The sequence below is a fragment of the Tachysurus fulvidraco genome, chromosome 16 (genome assembly GCF_022655615.1).
Source record: "Tachysurus fulvidraco isolate hzauxx_2018 chromosome 16, HZAU_PFXX_2.0, whole genome shotgun sequence".
NCBI lineage: Eukaryota > Metazoa > Chordata > Actinopteri > Siluriformes > Bagridae > Tachysurus > Tachysurus fulvidraco.
Window position 1 is genome coordinate 17,197,289 of NC_062533.1, and position 19,315 is coordinate 17,216,603.

A 19,315-nucleotide genomic window follows, 5' to 3' on the forward strand; every position below is an offset into this window, starting at 1 on the left:
GGGACAAAGGGACACACATCGATACACAGGACACATCCATCCATCCATCCATCCATCCACACCCAGGTTTATCAAGCCAGTCTATCCATTTATATACACACCCAGAGTTATCAAGTCCATCCATCCATCCATCCATCCAAATACATGCATGGTTAACAAGCCATCAATCTACACACCCAGGGTTATCAAGTCCATCCACCCATCCATCTATCTATACATCTATCAAAAGACACCTAGGGTTATCAAGTCCATCCATCCATCCATCCATCCATCAATCCATCCATCCATCCAAATACACCCAGGGTTATTAAGTTCATACCTTCAACCATCCTTCCTTCCTTACATCCATCCATCCATCCATCCAAATATACCCGGGGTTATCAAGCCCATCTATCCATCCATCCCTCCATCCATCTATCCATCCATTCATCCATCCATTAAAATACACCCAGGGTTATTAAGTCCATACTTTCATTCATCCTTTCTTCCTTCCTTCCATTCATCCATCCATCCATCCATCCATCCATCCAAATACACCCAGGGTTATTAAGTCCATACCTTCATCCATCCATCCATCCAAATACACCCAGGGTTATTAAGTTCATACCTTCATCCATCCTTCCTTCCTTACATCCATCCATCCAAATATACCCGGGGTTATCAAGCCCATCTATCCATCCATCCCTCCGTCCATCTATCCATCCATTCACCCATCCAATATATCCAAGGCCATACCTCCATTTATCCTTCCATCCATCCATTAAAAAATACACACAGGGTTATAAAGAACCCATCCATCCAACACACACAGAGTATTGAAGCCATCCATTAATCCCTAAATATCATCAATCCATCCATCCATCCATCCGCACTCTTTCCTCCATAGGATAATTTTTTGTTTTATTTGCTTTTTTAAAGCATTAATTACAATAAAGTCAAGTCATTACCTGTCAAGGATGAGGTCCTGTGCGAAGATAAGTTTTCCAGGAGAATGGATGGACCTCCAGATGAGACCAATCATCAATATCTCCAGCCAGGAACTTTCCAACAGCTGCACTTGGTCATGCAGAGAGAGGTCTTGGAATCCTGTGAGGAGGAAGAGAAACACGCAGGTTTCATTCTTAGCTAACAACATTTGTCATCTTTAAAGGGAAAAAAATAATAAAAATTATGAACAATTATTTTAAAAATTACGCATTTAACTAAGCAAATGTGCATCAAATAAATTGAGTTAAAGTGTTATTAGACTGAACCCCAGCTCTTTTTAAAACTACGAATGACGAAGCAACATGAGCAACTCTTTTTTCAACTAGGGGCGGAGCTTATTTCTGGGTTGTAAAAATATAAACCAAAAAAGAAATTAAAGAGATCCAAGTTCTGGCAAAAGTGTAAAGGAGACTTTTTGCATTTGTGTACTTAAAATAAACGTTTTAGATCTTGGAACAGTTTTAAAAATGACATACGGCACCTTTAATTAAAGGCGATAAAACTGAACACAATAGGGACCATTAACATGTGTAATATATGAATGATACTTTTTTGATTTCTGAAGTTTGGTTCTCTGAAGTCTGTGTGTGTGTGTGTGTGTGTGTGTGTGTGTGTGTGTGTGTGTGTGTGTGTGTGTGTGTGTGTGTGTGTGTGTAATAAGGGCTCAGTCAGAGGTCGAGTCAAACGAGCGGGAACACTGATTACTGTAATCACCCATTTTTCTTATTGCTGTGTGTGTGTGTGTGTGTGTGTGTGTGTGTGTGTGTGTGTGTGTGTGTGTGTGTGTGTGTGTGTGTGTGTGTGTGTGTGTGTGTGTGTGTGCATGTGTGTGTGCATGTGTGTGTGTGTGCGTGTGTGTGCGTGTGTGTGTATGTGTGTGCGTGTGACCTCGTCATCTGACGCTCGAGCACCTGCCCTGTTGACAGTGCTGCCATGGTTACACATAACACGCAAGGCTGTCGCCAAGGATACTTCCGTAACTTCATGATCCGTCTGGCTTAAAAAAAAATCCATGCCCACTTTCGGTAAAAGATCGATAAATTTCTCTCAGAGGGAGAACACGAGCTCGAAAGATGACCTTCTTTATGTCAGAGCATCGCTAGTCAATCCTGCATGCGTTGCTAACTCATGAACACTCAGCTGTTTAGTTAGCATTAAGCCTCCTGGATTGTTAGTGAGTCTGTGACTAACCAGTGTACAAAAAAAGTGTACCAACTTTTAAAAGAATAAAACTTCTAAATTAAAACTTTTATTACACCAGGATCTGAAAAATAAATTCACCTCAGAAACCAGACGGAAAACAAAGATCAAATTAAACGTATATGGGCCGACCTGTTGCTGCTGAGGAAAACAACAACTAGCCAGAATAAATAATTAAGATAGTTAGCTAGCTAACCTACTAACTTATTAGCCAAATGATAGTTAACAGATCTTCTTGTCATTTTTGCTTTGCTATTTAAGTATGACTGTATTTGCATATGTGAATATGTATTTCTTAATGAAGTGGAAGGCAATCTTAGCTTAGCAAGGGAAGAAAATTAGCAGGGTGAAGTCATCACTACAATATCTGACCTAATTATCTAGCTTGCTAATAATAGCAGACATGACTAGCTGCTTAATATCAAATAGTTACTCCTGCAAAGGTAACATTAACTACGATTTATCTACCAATTTTCTAGTCTAACATTAGCTAAGTCCAGTGAGCTAGTAACTTGTCAAAAGTTAGCTAGCATTTAGCTATCTAGGTAAGATTAGCTAACATTTATCTAGCACCTGTCTAAAGATAGCTTTAGCTAGCTAGAAACCTGTTGAAAGGTAACATTAGCTAAGATTTAGCTAGCTAGGTAACAATCTACGGTAAAGGTAATTTAGCCTAGTAGTTACCCGTCTGCATGTAGCACTTAGATAGCTAGTTACCTTTCTAGCCGTATTACAGAGCTAAAAAATTGACTAGCATAGCTATTTGTTTTATATTGTGTAAATAAACCTGCTCATCAGATAGGGGTATAAATGTTACATGGAATTCTCTGATTGGCTAATGAAATGTAACCTAAGCTCCACCCACATTGATATAAGACTCTGTCCCTCACCTGGCACTTTCTTGGCCCAGGCGATCATGTGGACGAGCTCCCTGTCGGCCATGTTGGTGAGGAGACTCATCATGGTGAGCTCGCTGTAGGGTCGGCTATGTTTCTGACGTGAGCACAGCGTGGGCGGCTCCGCCCTCAACAGCAGCAGCAACACCTGCTCCGGAGCCATGCACACCACACCTGCTACCCCACCCCCGATCCTCGAGCTGCTCCGCCCCTCGTGCGGAGGCAGTTCTCTCACATCAGGACCGCTCTGGGCTTCCGAGTAGCTTCGCTCGCGCTCCTTCAGTCCACTGTGCCTTCTGTTGTGCTTTATGATGCGACCTCCACGTTCCTTACGAAAACCTGAGGAAGAGGAAGAGGAGGAGGAGGAGGTGGAGGATGAGGACAGCCTGGTCAGACTGAGCCTTTTATATTCAGGCTCTTTATTATGCCTCTATATAAATGTGCTATCTATTTATTCTTAAAAGGAGACAGAAATCCTGAACAAGCTTTTTTTTTTTTTTTTTTTTTTAACAACTCTTTTTAAATGTATGTTTTTGAGGTTCAGACCTCCTACATTACACACGATGCCGTTCGACTACCTGTTGACACCGATGCCAGAGATTTCCTCAACAACTTACAAACTTCACTACAAATACAATCATGAAATGAGGAATTCATCAAAAATTTCCACCTTCAAAAACACATAAAAAAAATTTCTGCAACTAATCACAAACTTTCTTAATGATAACTAATGAAAACTAAAAAAGCACAACATTTTCTTTTGCTTTCAAACTCATTCCGTCCCGGTTGTCGGGACTTTTACCGCTTTACCACAGAAATGAGCTCAGACATGAACCTCATACACAAACCTAAGTACTTAAAAGAGCTCGTGCACAGAAATCTTGTTAGATGACAGAATATGAGACTTGTACCACGTATTCGTTTCAGAAGGGGGTGCCAAAAATTTAGAAATCAGTGTTTTGCATCCAATTGAAGGCACCAGTAAATGTACGTTCCTGTAATTGCTGGATGTTACAAATGATCGAATGAAGTTCTACAACCTGCAGTTTCTTAACTAATCATTAATTTGGGAGCAACACGACTGTCGAAGCTTCACGTTCCATCGCTCCGATGCAGCCTATTTTTCTTTCGTCATGAAGGAAATGAGCTCGACAAATCAAATTACATCTCAGGCGTGACACAGAATACGATAAAAAAAAATCACAATTCGTTCTGGAGAACCGAATGAATTAACTAGTTCGTGGTGACCTTTTTTTCCCCCCCTCAATCCAATTACGTAAACCGTTAACCGGAACATATCGGTACTGATGTTATTGTTGTTGTTGTTATTATTATTTTCTAGCATCTTTCTTGACCATGATAGTGTGTCTGTGTAAGGAAGGGTAAGGAAGATGAAGTGTACACAGGTAATACACACCTCCTTTCATCATGCCCACTTCGTAGCATTTGCGTAGACGACACGCTTGACAGCTCTTCCTGCGGTTCCGGTCGATGGTGCACTGGTTGGTCGCCGGACACACGTAATCGTTGTGACCTGAGACGCAAAAATTAAACAGAGGATCTGTTTCTGCTCTCAAACAAACTTAAGGTCAAGAGCAAAAGTTTGACAAGTTGTATGGATCGAGAATGGACAAAAAAATGCCAAGAGTGCCAGTGACTTATTTTACATCATAAGACAAGAAAAGAAAGAAATAAACAAACAAAAGTATTTTAACAAATTTGAAAAAATGTAAATATTTGAAAAAATAAGATGTCATCACTATATATATAAAAAAAGCTGTCCCAAAGCGTGTCCCTATCATCACAAATTCTCAAATTATTTGTTTGTTTATTTCTTTTTTACTAACAGGAAGTGCAATCTGTTTCCCAGTAGTGCATCGTGGCACCGCTTGCTTAAAGGTGGGGTCTCTGATGTATGAAAGCCAATGTTGACATTTGAAGTCACCAAAACAAACACGCCCCTAACCCAAATAAGCCCCACCCCTGTATCGATAGCTCCGCCCACACATACATACGTAACCCAGGCGACTAACGGAAAGAAATGTGTCTTTAACATAGCTGAAGGGAAGAACAATACGATTGTAGATAAACAAACAAGCAAAAATGCCACACAAGCATAATGATGTAAAGGACAAAGGCATATATTAGTTCTGTGTAACAAAGCAAAACCAACGTTACTCACCTATCGAGATGGAAAAAAGCGCCTCGGCGTCTTAAGTAAAGTCGGCCACATATTCACAGGTCGGAGTTTCCCGAGTCGATAACTCCTGAGCTAAACGCTGTTACTACACAAAACGCGGTTGTAGCTGCCTCTCTACATTACTACGATAGAAAAGAGGTGTTATTTGTGTAGTAACAGCGTTTAGCTCAGGAGTTATTGACTCAGGAAACTCCAACCTGTGAATATGTGGCCAACTTCCTGCTCCTTCAGTTCTCTCCAGCACTGGAAAGCTGATCCTATATTAACACGTCCTACTTCTTGTCCTTATCGTAAGTCTTTCTTCTCTTTCTTTCTTTGTTTTTATCCTCCATGTCGATGTTAAAACCGCTTTCTGCTAATGTCACACATGCACACTGAACACTCTCTCCGCCCATATTGACAAGACACGCCCCTTTCTGCTCATTGGCTACACGTTTGTTTAGATTTTTGTTTAGTTTGTCGTCTCGACTCAGTTTTCTGAAGCATTTCTCAAACATCGGAGACCCCACCTTTAAGTATATAGCACACAATGCGGGCTAATTTAAAAGACCTTTAGAAGATGTCTCGTCCATCAGATTGTCGTGATAAATGATTTCTCACCCGGTATCAGTTCCCAGTAGCCCCGCACCTTTTCTCTTCCATATACAAAGCTGCAAGTGTGTCCAGAAATAACACAGAAAAATCTCCTAACAGAAAATGTCACCATATCATACTGATGAGCAGATCAATCATGCGTTCGCGATTGTAACCAAGAGCATTAACATAAACCGGCAATGTTTTCTTTTATCCTGACCAATCAGAAGCCAGCATTCTGCAGCACTGCAGCTGATTCTTCTGGGTTTTAATGTGGGTTTTTGAAATCTTTAATAAACTCTAACTATAACATATACAGTGATTTCTTTTTATCTGGCCAATGCCTCTTATCCTCATAGACACACACACACACACACGCACACAGACACACACACAAGCACACAGACACACACACGCACACACGCACACAGACACACACACACACAAGCACACAGACACACACACAAGCACACAGACACACACGCACACACACACACACACACACACACACAAACATACACACACACGCACACACAAACACACACACCACGGACACACACACAGACACACACACACACACACAAACATACACGCACACAGACACACACACACACACACAAACATACACACACACACGCACAGACACACACACACACACACACACACACACACACGCACACATGCACACACACACGCACACATACACACACACACACGCACAGACACACGCACACAGACACACGCACACACACATGCACACACGCACAGACACACACACACACAAAACATACATGCACACAGACACACACACACACACACACACACACAAACATACACACACACACACGCACAGACACACACACACACGCACAGACACACACACACACAGACACACACGCACACACAAGCACGCACACACGCGCACACAGACACACACACACACACATACACACACACACACACACACACACACACACATAAGCACACACACACACACATAAGCAAACACACATACACAAGCACACACACACGCACACACACACGCAGACAGACACACGCACACACACATACACACACACGCACACACACACAGACACACACACACGCGCGCGAACACACACACACACACACACAAACAAACACACAGACACACACACACACACACATGCACACATACACACACTCACGCGCGCGAACACACACACACACACACACGCACACACGCAGACACACACACACACACACACACACATCCTCGAGTCCTGCAGTTTCCTGCTGGTTTTAATGGAATGACTAAAGACCACTCTGCTTCCTGGAAGTGCCGCCTCACCCTTTATAGCACAAAGAGCATCAGAAAGACCAGATGTGACCGCAGCAGTGTTACAGTGCTTTCTGTAAAATAATACACAATAGTAGAAATGAATAATTGATGAATAGTTTCCCGTTCATCAGTGTCCGTGTTTATAAAGAGTCTAAGGACGATCTCAGAAAGCTCCTGATTTATCTGAAACATTTCTGATTATGAATTTTATCTTCAGAGTGATTCAGGACCGATCACAGAGCGACTCTGAACAAGGACGATACAACAACTTTTATCTTAGAGAGGAGGCGGGGCTTAACCTGTTACTAGGTGACACATTCTACCGAAGACTGTGATTGGTTGTCTAAATTCTGCTCTATTATAAACCTTCACTTTGTCTCTATGTTAAGATCAATATGTAATAAATTTAATGTAAATGTAAATGTCTCAGACACGGAGCAGAAATGTCAGAGACAAATGATGTCATTTCTGCCTCTAAGGCATTTCGGCTCTGTTTCTGGGATATTAGACTATCTATATCTTCATTTTAACAATATTGGAAGATTCAAGTAATTAAACATAAAACCAAAGAAAATTCTTTTTTTATTGATCTGTAAAATGCCATTTTGAAAAAAAAAAAAAAAAGTCATTTCTTGTGAGGAAAAAGTAAGGACACGTCCACATTAATTTGTACTTAAATGAAATAAAATGACGTACAGGTGTATCACATCATGTGTAAACTAGATTTATAAAGTTCGTCGCAACAAACTTTGATGTTGGCTTTGACGAGGCAAGTATTAGCAAAGGCCGGTGCTTTTTGGAGGCAAGTGGACATAAGGGTCAGTGTTACTTTTGGAGGCAAGTGGACATAAAGGACAGTGTTACATTTGGAGGCAAGTGGATATAAAACTTGTGAAATCTAGTGGAGCGCTAGGGTGCCAAAACATTTGGAGGCAAGTGGAGACGAGCATGTGACGTCATCAGAATACTCGTGAGGAAGTTCCCCTCATTGTTCTGAGTGTTTTGATATGTCACATGTCCATGTTGTAAAATGTTTTTTGATTTTTCGTATTTTTAGGGGCGGGGCTACGGCACAACCGAAAGGCCAGTCGGTACACCAATTTTGTTCACCAATGGAAGCTTGCCGAGTTAAAAACCTCTAAAGTTTATAATGGGAGTCTATGGGAAAAAGAAAAAAGGCCACTTTGAGACCCGGTACCGGAAGTACCGGTACTCGGATCGCTTAGAAAAGTAACAGCAACAAACTTTACACCAGGTACTACAACATATCCGAATTTGGTTCATGTGACTCGAAAGTCTTAGGAGGAGTTACTCTTGATCAATTTTTGTCTAAGCTTAAATAGGAAAACAGAATTTCTACAAAGCGACATAATTATTAGAACATTGTTACGGAGCATTTTGAAGAAAGCTCGTCTTATTTAATCTTCGGATATTTAGTCTGGTTTGTTCTGAAGTGTTGAAGTGAGAGGTCTCACCATGGTGAAGGGCCCTCGGAGGCCTTCAGAGAAACGATTGACGCTTATGAGTCTGGTAAGAGAAATAAAAAGGTCTCAAAATATCATCACGAGACCTTCAGCAAGTTTCTGCTACAGCTGATGTCAGAGTGCATGAATGGACAATCAGAAAGAGTCTGAGCGACTTCGATTATCATGAGAGGTGTGAAGGAGGAAAGCGTTGTCTAAGAAAATAATGAGCACAAGACTGGAGTTTGAGAAAGAACACAGAGACAAAGGCCAAGACTTCTTGAGAACCTCATAACAAGTGTGAAACAATGGAGGTGGAAGTGTTCTGGTTTGGAGATGTTTTGCTGCAGCAGGACTTGGTCGAATCCACTATGAACTCTACATTGGATCAGAAGGTGCTTGAGGAACATGTAAGAAACCATCCCAGTAAATCCACCAAGGACTCGCTGAAGAGTAAAAAAAACTGAGATTTCTGGAGTGAGCGAGTCAAAGCACAGATCTAAATCCTACTGAGATCCTGTGTGGTGATTTAAAACAGACTTTAAACATCACACAGCTGAAAGAGTTCTGCATTGATGACTGGAGGAAACTTTCTTCCAGTCGATGTCAGAAACTGGTAGATGGCGAAAGAAACGTCTCACTGAGGTTATTTCAGCCAAAGGGGGGAAACAACAAGCTATTAGGGCACAGGGTGTACTAACTTTTACCTCAGTGGAAATACTCATTTTGTTAAAACAAGATCAGACATGTTGACATTTCCTAATAAAGAACTGAATATTTGATGGGGTGTCCGAATTTTTTCACGACTGTCAAAAAAAAAAAAAAAAAAAAAAAAGATTTGTTGATTTCTTTGTGAAATGAAAAGTGATTTTTTTTTGTTGTTATTATTTAAAGTGAAAAAGTGAAAAAAGTGACGTGACATACGGCTAAGTTCGGTGACCCATACTCAAAATACGTTCTCTGCGTTTAACCCATCCAAAGTGCACACACACCATGAACACACACACACACACACACACACACCGTGAACACACACCCAGAGCAGTGGGCACCCATTTATGCTGCAGCGCCCAGGGACCAGTTGGGGGGGGGCCTTGCTCAAGGGCACCCCAGTCGTGGTATTGTCGGCCTTAGACTCGAACCCACCACCTTAGGGTTAGGAGTCAAACTCTCTAACCATTAGGTCACGACTTCCCACATTTTCGCAGGCTATTATGAGCCTGGGGTCAGAGCGCAGGTAGGGTCAGCCATCGTCAGCGGAGCCCCTGGAGCAGGTGAAGTTAAGGGCCTTGCTCAAGGACCCAACGTAGATGTCTCAGCAGCTTGTGGGCTTGAACCCCGACCTTCCGATTAGGAACCCAGCGCCATCACTTTCATCAACAGGTACAAATTAAAACAAGATCAGACATGTTGACATTTCCTAATAAAGAACTGAATATTTAATGGGGTGTGCGATTTTTTTCACGACTGTCAGCGTCTACAAAAATAAAGTGATTTGTGATAATAATATGTAATATTAACACATTTTAATAAATAATAACACATTAGTATTCCCTATCTAGGTGTACTGGATGCAATAAGTAGTTCTAGCTGTTGCACCCTATATAGTGTTCGACTAGACCAGGGGTCGGAAACCCGAGGCCCCGGAGCTTCAAGTGGCTCTTTCATCCCTCTGCTGCGGCTCCCTGTAGATTTGGAAAATAAATATTTAATGTAAATTTATTTTATTTTAGTTAGTTAGTTTTTAAAAAAATGTAATTCTAAATTATAAGATCATGATGCTCTTGTAACATTAAAATAAACCGTGTTTCATTTGTTTGTCGCTCAAAATACGCGTCATAACCGCCGACTTGCGAAATCCGACACAGAAGCGGACGCATTTCTGGTTCGCTGCAGCCGGAAAGTTAAAATGTTGATGTCATACAGGGCTGTCAGGTGTCACACATCGAGAGTGACAGTCACGCATTTCGGTCTTTTCTCACGTTCTCCCGACACACATCGTATTTCTCACACAGAAAAACTTTTTGACTATTTATAATATATTTAATAAGCCGCAGCGCCCAAAATGTATCAGTCCGCACCGCTGTCTCTATGGAACCGGGCAGGAACCAAGCGCGTCTCAGTTCTTAGTCGAGCCTGACACTTATCAGCCAATCAAAAAAAGAGCGTTCTCTTCATTTTACATGTCAAATGAGTTTTGTGGCTCCCTGTGTTTTTTTTCTGTGGGAAACGGGTCCTAATGGCTCTTTGAGTATTTAAGGTTGCCGACCCCTGGTCTAGATATTTGGATTCGAGACGCAGCCATGTCTGAGACGGTCAAGTGCTTTGGTTCAAGGTTTTCCTCAACAAGAAACACGTTGTCATCATTATAACATTCTTTATAGGAACTAAAAAATCTGTGTCTGAGACGTTATCTCTAATCCGATCGGTCACAAAACTAATCCCTACACGATCTAATCTGTATCATATTATTACCTCACTATCATTATTAAATATCGTATACAACACATTTCTTCTCCCTCTTCACCTTTCAGTCATTTTCTCCTCTGATAAAGAAACTCTTAAATCCTCTTAAAGGTCCTCGTCACTACCGCTAACACTTTCTGACCTTATGAGTGCTTTTAAGGGTTAAATAACTTAAAGGGTTATGAATAACTTTTATCTTTATTAGGACCTTCTTTTTAATTTTAAGGGAAGAATTTTAATAGAATTACATCACCTATTGACGCTTAAAATCTTCATGAAAACAGACCCTGGTTTATATTATTAGAACTGAATGATTGAAGGATTTAATTACGTGTAATTTAATTCCATTGGAATTTGTAGTGACGGCAAAACCTGCAGCTTCGCGAAAAAAAAAAAGATTCACCACGCCCATATTCCCGAAGCTCCGCCCCACGATCTCCTTTGGCCTGTTGGGTTCACAGAGATCACAGGGCATTCACTAAATTCCAGGGGATTCGTTACCACGACGTAAAGTGGGCGTGTTTCCGGAGGTCTTGGAAAAACGCTCTCTTTCAAAAAAAAAACCAGCATACTACGAAGGACAAAACAGTCATACAGGTAGATTTATTTTATAAAACAAATAAACAAACTTTGAACTCCGGTTATGGTTATGGTTAGGGTTAGGGTTAGGGTTAGATTCTCAAATAGGCCACGCCTTCCCGATGACGCAATATCTGTTACGCTGTTCTGAAATCCCTGGAAATACAGTAAGTGCCTGCCGAGATCACAGACATCTTTGACATACCACTGTATAAATCTCAGAAGGTCAAAGGTCAGTTACCTTGTATACTACGCTTGAAGAAGGCCTTGCAGCCCTCACAGGACCAGACTCCGTAATGGTATCCTGAGGCGTAGTCGCTACACACGGCGCAGTACCGAATCTCCTTCACCAACCCGATCGCTCCTGAACTCCTCGAAGCTCCCGATGGTCCCGAGGCCCCGACTGTAGTGTACACGTTCTGCCTGCTGGTGGCGCTGCACAGCTCCATTTGCGATCCTGCGCTGGCTAACACACTGGACCTGTGAACGAAAAGAGAAAAAAAAAAGAATTTAACCAGAAGTAAGTGAGGCTGATGTACGAAGGAGTGGATGTCTAATGTACAGGAGTTACAGAAGGTATGTAGTGCGTACAAGCGATATCGTACAAGTACATACAAGAGATATCCGGTGTCTGAGACGTGTCGAGAAGGCTACTGTGGAGATCGCACTAACCGCGTTTTCTTTGTTTTATTTTAGTTTATTTTCTTTACTGGTGTATTTATTAAGCCTTATTTTTATCCCCTGATTGTTTTCTCTACTATTGGCTATTTTTATATCAAGGACAGTATTCAAAAAGTATTTTTGGACAGTATTTTCCAGAGATGCCAATCAACCTACCACGCATGTCTTTGGACCGGGGGAGGAAACCGGAGTACCCGGAGGAAACCCCCGAGGCACGGGGAGAACATGCAAACTCCACACACACAAGGCGGAGGCGGGAATTGAACCCCCGACCCTGGAGGTGTGAGGCGAACATGCAAACCACTAAGCCACTGTGCCACCCATGTTTATTCAGTACTATATATATATACACACATACAGAACAGATTATGGATGACATCAGAAAATTTCATCATACTCAGAAAATCATTTAGCCAAAATGGAAACCAACAACTGTGTGAAACTTTCAGCTGTAAAAGTGCAAAAGTTAGCATCCCCTTATGACATAAATTAGCAACAAGGTATTTAGTTCAGTCGCTGTGCGGTAATGTATTGAATCTATGTGAGAAAATACAGGCAGCTTTTTTCTTCTTCTAATCTCATACGTAGTGTTTGAAAACATTCCTGAAAAAAAGTCTTTGAGAAGATGAGAAGAAACCATGAGACGAATCACGGCCGCAGAGTGGAACAAACAGTGAGCTTGATTAGTGCTTGGACCCATTAATCGCTGCATGAAAGCTTTTTTTTTTTTTTTTTTTATTATTGTTGTTGTAAACTAAATGTGTTTGGACTTAAAAGAAAGCAACACAAACTAATTACGACCTTTTTTCATGCTCGTATATTCGCTTTGTTGTACTCCGCTGGAGCCAGGCTGGATTTATCTCGGAATGGTTTACGCATGAATCATCCGGATGACAAGCCTGAGTTCCTCTCGCTTTGTTTGTTCAGCGCTGTTTCCTAAGTGTGGGGGAAAAAATTCATAAACACTCACTGGTCACTTTATTTGGAACACCATACCGATCACTTGGTCTCAGAACAAGAACAGCCACAAATCTTCATTTCACAGGGTAGTGGAAACATTCCTGTGAGACTCCTATAAGACTCTCACTTCCTAAAGCTGAGCTACTCGATTCAACTATGATGGCTGATGAGGAAGGGAAGTGAACCGACCGCTCACAGTGATGAGACGACTCTGTGACGCTGCTTTATCTTGTTAGAAGCAGGAGATTTACTTTGAGTTATTTGTGGCAATAAAGGGATCTTTGGATACTCGGAGAAGGAGGAGGTGGAGGAGGAGGAGGAGGAGGAGGAGGAGGAGGAGGAGGAGGAAGAGGAGAAGAATGAGTAGGAGGAGAAGGAGGAGTGGTGGCAGACGTCTAAACGGACTCTTCTACCTCGACTTCTTCGGCTCATCATTCTCCTCATTCGTCTCTCTTCTATCCCTCTTCTTCTTCTCCTTCTCCTTCCTCTTCTCCTTCTTCTTCTCCTTCTTCTCTCCTTCTTCTTCCTCTCGTCTTCTCCTCTCTCCCTTTTCCTCCTCCGCTTTTTCGTCTCCTTCCCCTCCTCCTCCCCCTCTCCTTTTCCGCCTCCTCCTGCCTCCCCGCCCTCCTCCCCTCTCCTCCCCTCACTCCTCACAGATAAAGAACAAAGAATAACAAGAAATAATAATAAGAATCAGAAGAACAGATAATAGAAGAAGAAGAAGAATAACAAGAAGATAACAGATAAAGAAGAAGCAGAAGAAGAAGACAGTAAAGAAGAAGATAAAGTACAAGAATAAAGAAGAGAAGACATAAAGAAAAGAATAAGAAAGAAGAAGAAGAAGAAGAAGAAGAAGAAGAAGAAGAAGAAGAAGAAGAAGAAGAAAAAGGAGAAGGAGAAGATAAAGAAGCAGGAGGAGAAGAAGAGATAAGACGTTGGGGTCTGAGCACAGGATGAACCTTGACACTACACATACAGTTAGATGCTTTGCTCAGAGACCCAACAGTGATGTTGCTATGGCTTAAATATCTGACCTTCTGATCTGTAACAGATGCTGGTTTGCTATCAACATGAGAAGGTCAATAAAACCGTATCTGCATGATGTTCTTCACTGCTGCCATGTGATTGGCTTAATAAATAAATAAATAAATCAATAAGCACACTACTGTTCCTAATAAAGTGGCCAGATGAGTATCTATAACCCTGTAGTAGATGCCAGACACTGACTAATACCCTGTGTACTGCTTCATCAGTGTAACGTCTGTAAGAACGTTTACACACAACTGATGAACACGTGAGAAACACGTGACGGCCTGAAGGAAACCGGAGGTCACGTGGGATCTCCTTCACCTTTAACCTCTTCCTCTGGTGTTAGAAAATGTTTGTTTTATACTCAATTCTGTGATCCATCACGCTGTTGTGTAACATCTGAGTCAGACCGGACCACCATGGTGTGGGGAACTCAGAGCCACAAGCTCTTCACCTCGGGTCTCAGTCGCCTCAGACTTCTGTAACATTAATGTAGTGAGCTGTAAAACATCTACAGCAAGCTTTACTTTATCATTCTACAGGATGAAGGAAATAAAAAACACTCACACACACACACACACACACACACACACACACACACACACACACACACACACACACACACACACACACACACTAATACACACACACACGCATACACACACGCATACACACACACACACACACACACGCATACACACACACACACACACACACACACGCATGCATACACACACACGCATACACACACACGCATACACACACACGCATACACACACACACACACACACACACACATATGCATACACACACACGCATACACACACACATGCAGACACACACACACACACACACGCATACACACACACACACACACACACACACACACATGCATACACACACACGCATACACACACACACGCATACACACACACACACACACACCAACAGCATCCACCCCCCCTCCACCACACACACCACGCATGCCTACCCACACACCACACACCACCACACCCACGCACATGCATACACCCCACACACCACACACAACTGCATACACACACCATCACACCACCACCACACTCACCCACCCCCCCACACACCCACACCACTACACACCCCCACACCCCACACCACTCATCCACCCACACACCCCCTCTCACACCACACACACACCCTCATCCCCCACACCACACACTCCCACCCACACCCCACCACACACCACTCCCCCACACACACACACACCACCACCACCCACTCACCACACACACACTCCTACACACACCACACTCTCTCCACCACTCCCGCACCACCCCCTTCTCCCCACCCCCCACACACACCCCACCACCCACCCCCCCCCACCCCCACTCTCTCCCCCACCCCCCCGCCACCACACACCCCCCCCCTCCACAAAGCTCCCCACACACCACAACACGACAAAAATAAAACAAAAAAAATAGAACATTTAAAAAACCCTAACCCTTTGAAGGAACTGCTTAAATGATACCATAAATAAATAAATAAATAAATAAATAAATAAATAAATAAATAATTCTGATGTTAAAGCAAAAAAAAGTTTTTTATTTATTTATGGTATAAACTTTAACATCAAAATAAAAGTATATATATAAATACATAAATAAACAATAATTCAATATTAAACTTATTCTGATGTTAAAGTTTAAAACATATTTTTAAGAACTATATTTAAAACTAGCACAAAAATTCATAATTTTAAAGAAAGTTACTTATTTACTAAAAAGTAAAAAAAAAAACAAAATATGAAAATGAAATAATATAAATGAAATAAAATATTGCAAAACAGCATAAAGAAGAGCGACAGGAAGCAGAAAAAAATAACAACAATATACAGAGATAAATGATGTATAACAAGATAAATAAAAGGAGAATATAAACTTTTTTTATATAAAAAAGTTAAAAAATTAAAATAATATAAATTTAATGTGTTAATAACTTTCCAAAACCTTTTTCTTTTGCTTTCCGTCAAAATGCTCTCTTAGAAATGATAAAATACTTGGAATTCATAGTAAGCGAGCTTATCGTAAGACATCAACCCTCTCTGCTCAGACAGGAAGTGATAATCCCATCACACACACACACACACACACACACACACACACACACACACACACACACACACACACACACCCCTGTTATTCTCACACATTGTTCTTTTCTCAAGGTTTAAAAGCACGACACGCTCGTCTGAGCTCCACGAAATCCCTCGCTAGACGTCTGCTGTGGTGAGAAAAGGGAAAATAAAACATCGAAAGCCATTTTGTTCGGTGGAGAAGAAGAATATTTGGATCGATACACACACACACACACACACACACACACACACACACACACACACACACACCCACACACAACCCTACATACACATACACAACCCTACATACACATACACAACCCTACACACACACAACCATACACACATACACACACAACCCTACACACACATATACACAACCCTACACACACACAACCATACACACATACACACACACACACACACAACCCTACACACAGTACATACACACACACACAACCATACACACATACACACACACAAAACCCTACACACACACACACACAACCCTACATACATACACACACACAACCCTACACACAGTACATACACACACACACACACACACACACACAACCCTACACACACACACACACACACACACACACACACACACACACACACACACACACACAATCCTACACACACATACAGAAACACACAACCTCCATACACACATACACACTCACTCTCAAACTCACACAAACACACACAAACACACACACACACACATGCACGCACACACACGCACACACACACACATGCACACGCACACATTATTCACTAAATACGTGTGTAATATGAGAGACCGAGTGAAAGGTTAAAAGGTTAAGCCTTAAATCAGGGAGAAAACAGACACGTGTCAGTGTGACAAAGCTGTTTGTTAGGAAAACTCGCTCTGCTGCTGATCATTACATGATTAATAAGAGGAAAGCTGAACTAACTGTGAGTTTTCTGGTTTAACCGAACCTTCGTGTCCACTGGATTTATTCATTTCCACTGGAGGTTAAAAACAGTATAGTCTTTTTTCTGTCTGTCTGTTTGTCTTTGTCTGTCTGTCTGTTCTTTTATTTCAGTCTTTCTGTTTGTCTGTGTGTCTGTGTGTCTGTCTAAATGATGTACTGACCTCCTGTCACTTTGTCCCTAATAAATATACGATAAAAATCCTACATAATATGATTGGCTGTTAGAATGCGATCCGTTTAACCCCTTAAACTCTCATCTTAACGCAGATCGCTCAGAGAAACGAGTACGAAGTGTGTAAGAAACACGCGTCGAGATCAAGAGGTACCGGATTCTCCTACAAGTTTGACTGACAGTCATGAATATTCATTAAAACATACAAATAGATGATTTTTATTGGTCACTCCAATGCATCGTACACCGATTTATCTCTTTAAAGTCTCGCCGTATTGTTCAGTTATTCATCCTAAAGCATGCAGTGACATGAGTGAGGAATAGCAGGTCCTGGTTAATGTATGTATGTATGTATGTATGTATGTATGTATGAATGAATAAATAAATAAATAAATAAATAAATAAATAAATAAATAAATAAATAAATAACACAGCAAAAATGCAAATTAGAAATGCTGCCAAATATGAGACCCTTAACTAAAAGTGTGTTTTTCCCCCTCATTGTATCACCAACCCTTTTTTATCATTATCTTTATCATTATTATTATTATTATTATTATTATTGTTGTTGTTGTTGTTGTTGTTGTTAATAATAATAATAATGATGATGATGATAATAATATCATCATCATCATCATCATCATCATCATTATTATTATTATTATTATTATTATTATTAATATTAATATTAATATTACTATTAATATTATCAGAAGGATTCAGCCTTGAGTGAAAAGCAAATCCTTAAAATCTGTGAATCTCTCTGTATCCGTTACGTCGGCCTTTTCGCTCTAACGTCAGCATTAAGACCCCGACGCCGGCATGGCGTTGGACTGAACCGACGTTAGACGTTCGAAGGGATCCATCAGTGTGTCTTCTGAACGGTGAAGGGTGAAGACTCGAGGACAATCTGACCTTACGCACAAAGGAGTTAACATCATCGACACTGCTGTCTGTCTTATACTGAACTTTTTAAGGTAAAATTTAATAAATAAATAAAACTCCTAGATGTTTAGTTTGGTCTCAGAAGTTTGGGACTCTAGAATTAAGACTTTTTAATTTTAACTTTGTTTATTGCACTTAAACCGAATCACCGTCTGGCTGATGAGATGATAAGTTTTCCGAGTTTCCTCAAACCCCTCTGACCTGTAAACGTTGCTTCCTGACGGTTCCAGGTAGTACGGGACCTGAGGAGCCGTGTGCTGTCCTGCAGGAGGATGGCCGAGGAACGGCGAGAGCTGTGGGCTCGATGGGACGAACACCAAGGGGCTGCTGGAGCCGTTAGGAAGCGGCTGCAGATTTTCCTCCTGAGGCTCCGGGGCCACTTGAAGATTCGGGGCCGCTGAGAAGTACTCCACTGACGAGTTGGAGGCGTCGGGGTTGGCGGTGTAGTCGAATGTCCCGTCCATGTACTGTGCAGAAGAGGAAATGCCCCCCAGGGTGTGCTGCTCCTCCTCCGGGTACATGGGGGAGAGCTTGAGGGAAGCGAGAGAAGCAGAATATCCTTCTAGCTCGCTCCTACGTCGCTGCCTGGCACCAGCCGGAGCTTCAGCACGAGCCTGCTCTCCCGACATCACCGTGGAAACACACACATATAAAGAAGGCAACTGGCATGACTCTGAGAGCACACACTCCGAGTTTATGTCTCTTACTAAACCTCGCTCTGTCTCACTCTCTCTCACTCACTCACTCACTCACTCCGTCCCTCCT

The 19,315-nt window shown here is 41.7% G+C and overlaps 1 protein-coding gene across 3 annotated transcripts in view; it reads right to left on the minus strand.

The window, feature by feature from the left end:
- The window catches only part of esr1 (estrogen receptor 1), a 24,553-nt gene extending 5,241 nt beyond the window's left edge, over positions 1-19,312 (minus strand). Inside the window, exons 1-5 of one of the 3 annotated variants that reach the window (XM_027163579.2) lie at positions 18,752-19,312; positions 11,927-12,165; positions 4,501-4,617; positions 3,078-3,422; positions 948-1,086 (exon numbers count right to left, since the gene is read on the minus strand). In XM_027163579.2, the coding sequence (XP_027019380.2) occupies positions 948-1,086; positions 3,078-3,422; positions 4,501-4,617; positions 11,927-12,165; positions 18,752-19,179 (1,268 nt within the window). In that variant the 5' untranslated portion in view covers positions 19,180-19,312. Of the gene's footprint in view, positions 1-947; positions 1,087-3,077; positions 3,423-4,500; positions 4,618-11,926; positions 12,166-13,167; positions 13,304-13,336; positions 13,549-18,751 lie in introns of those variants that run through there. The other 2 variants (XM_047801924.1, XM_027163580.2) reach the window with 2 other exon arrangements.
- Between the last annotated feature and the right edge of the window lie 3 nt (positions 19,313-19,315).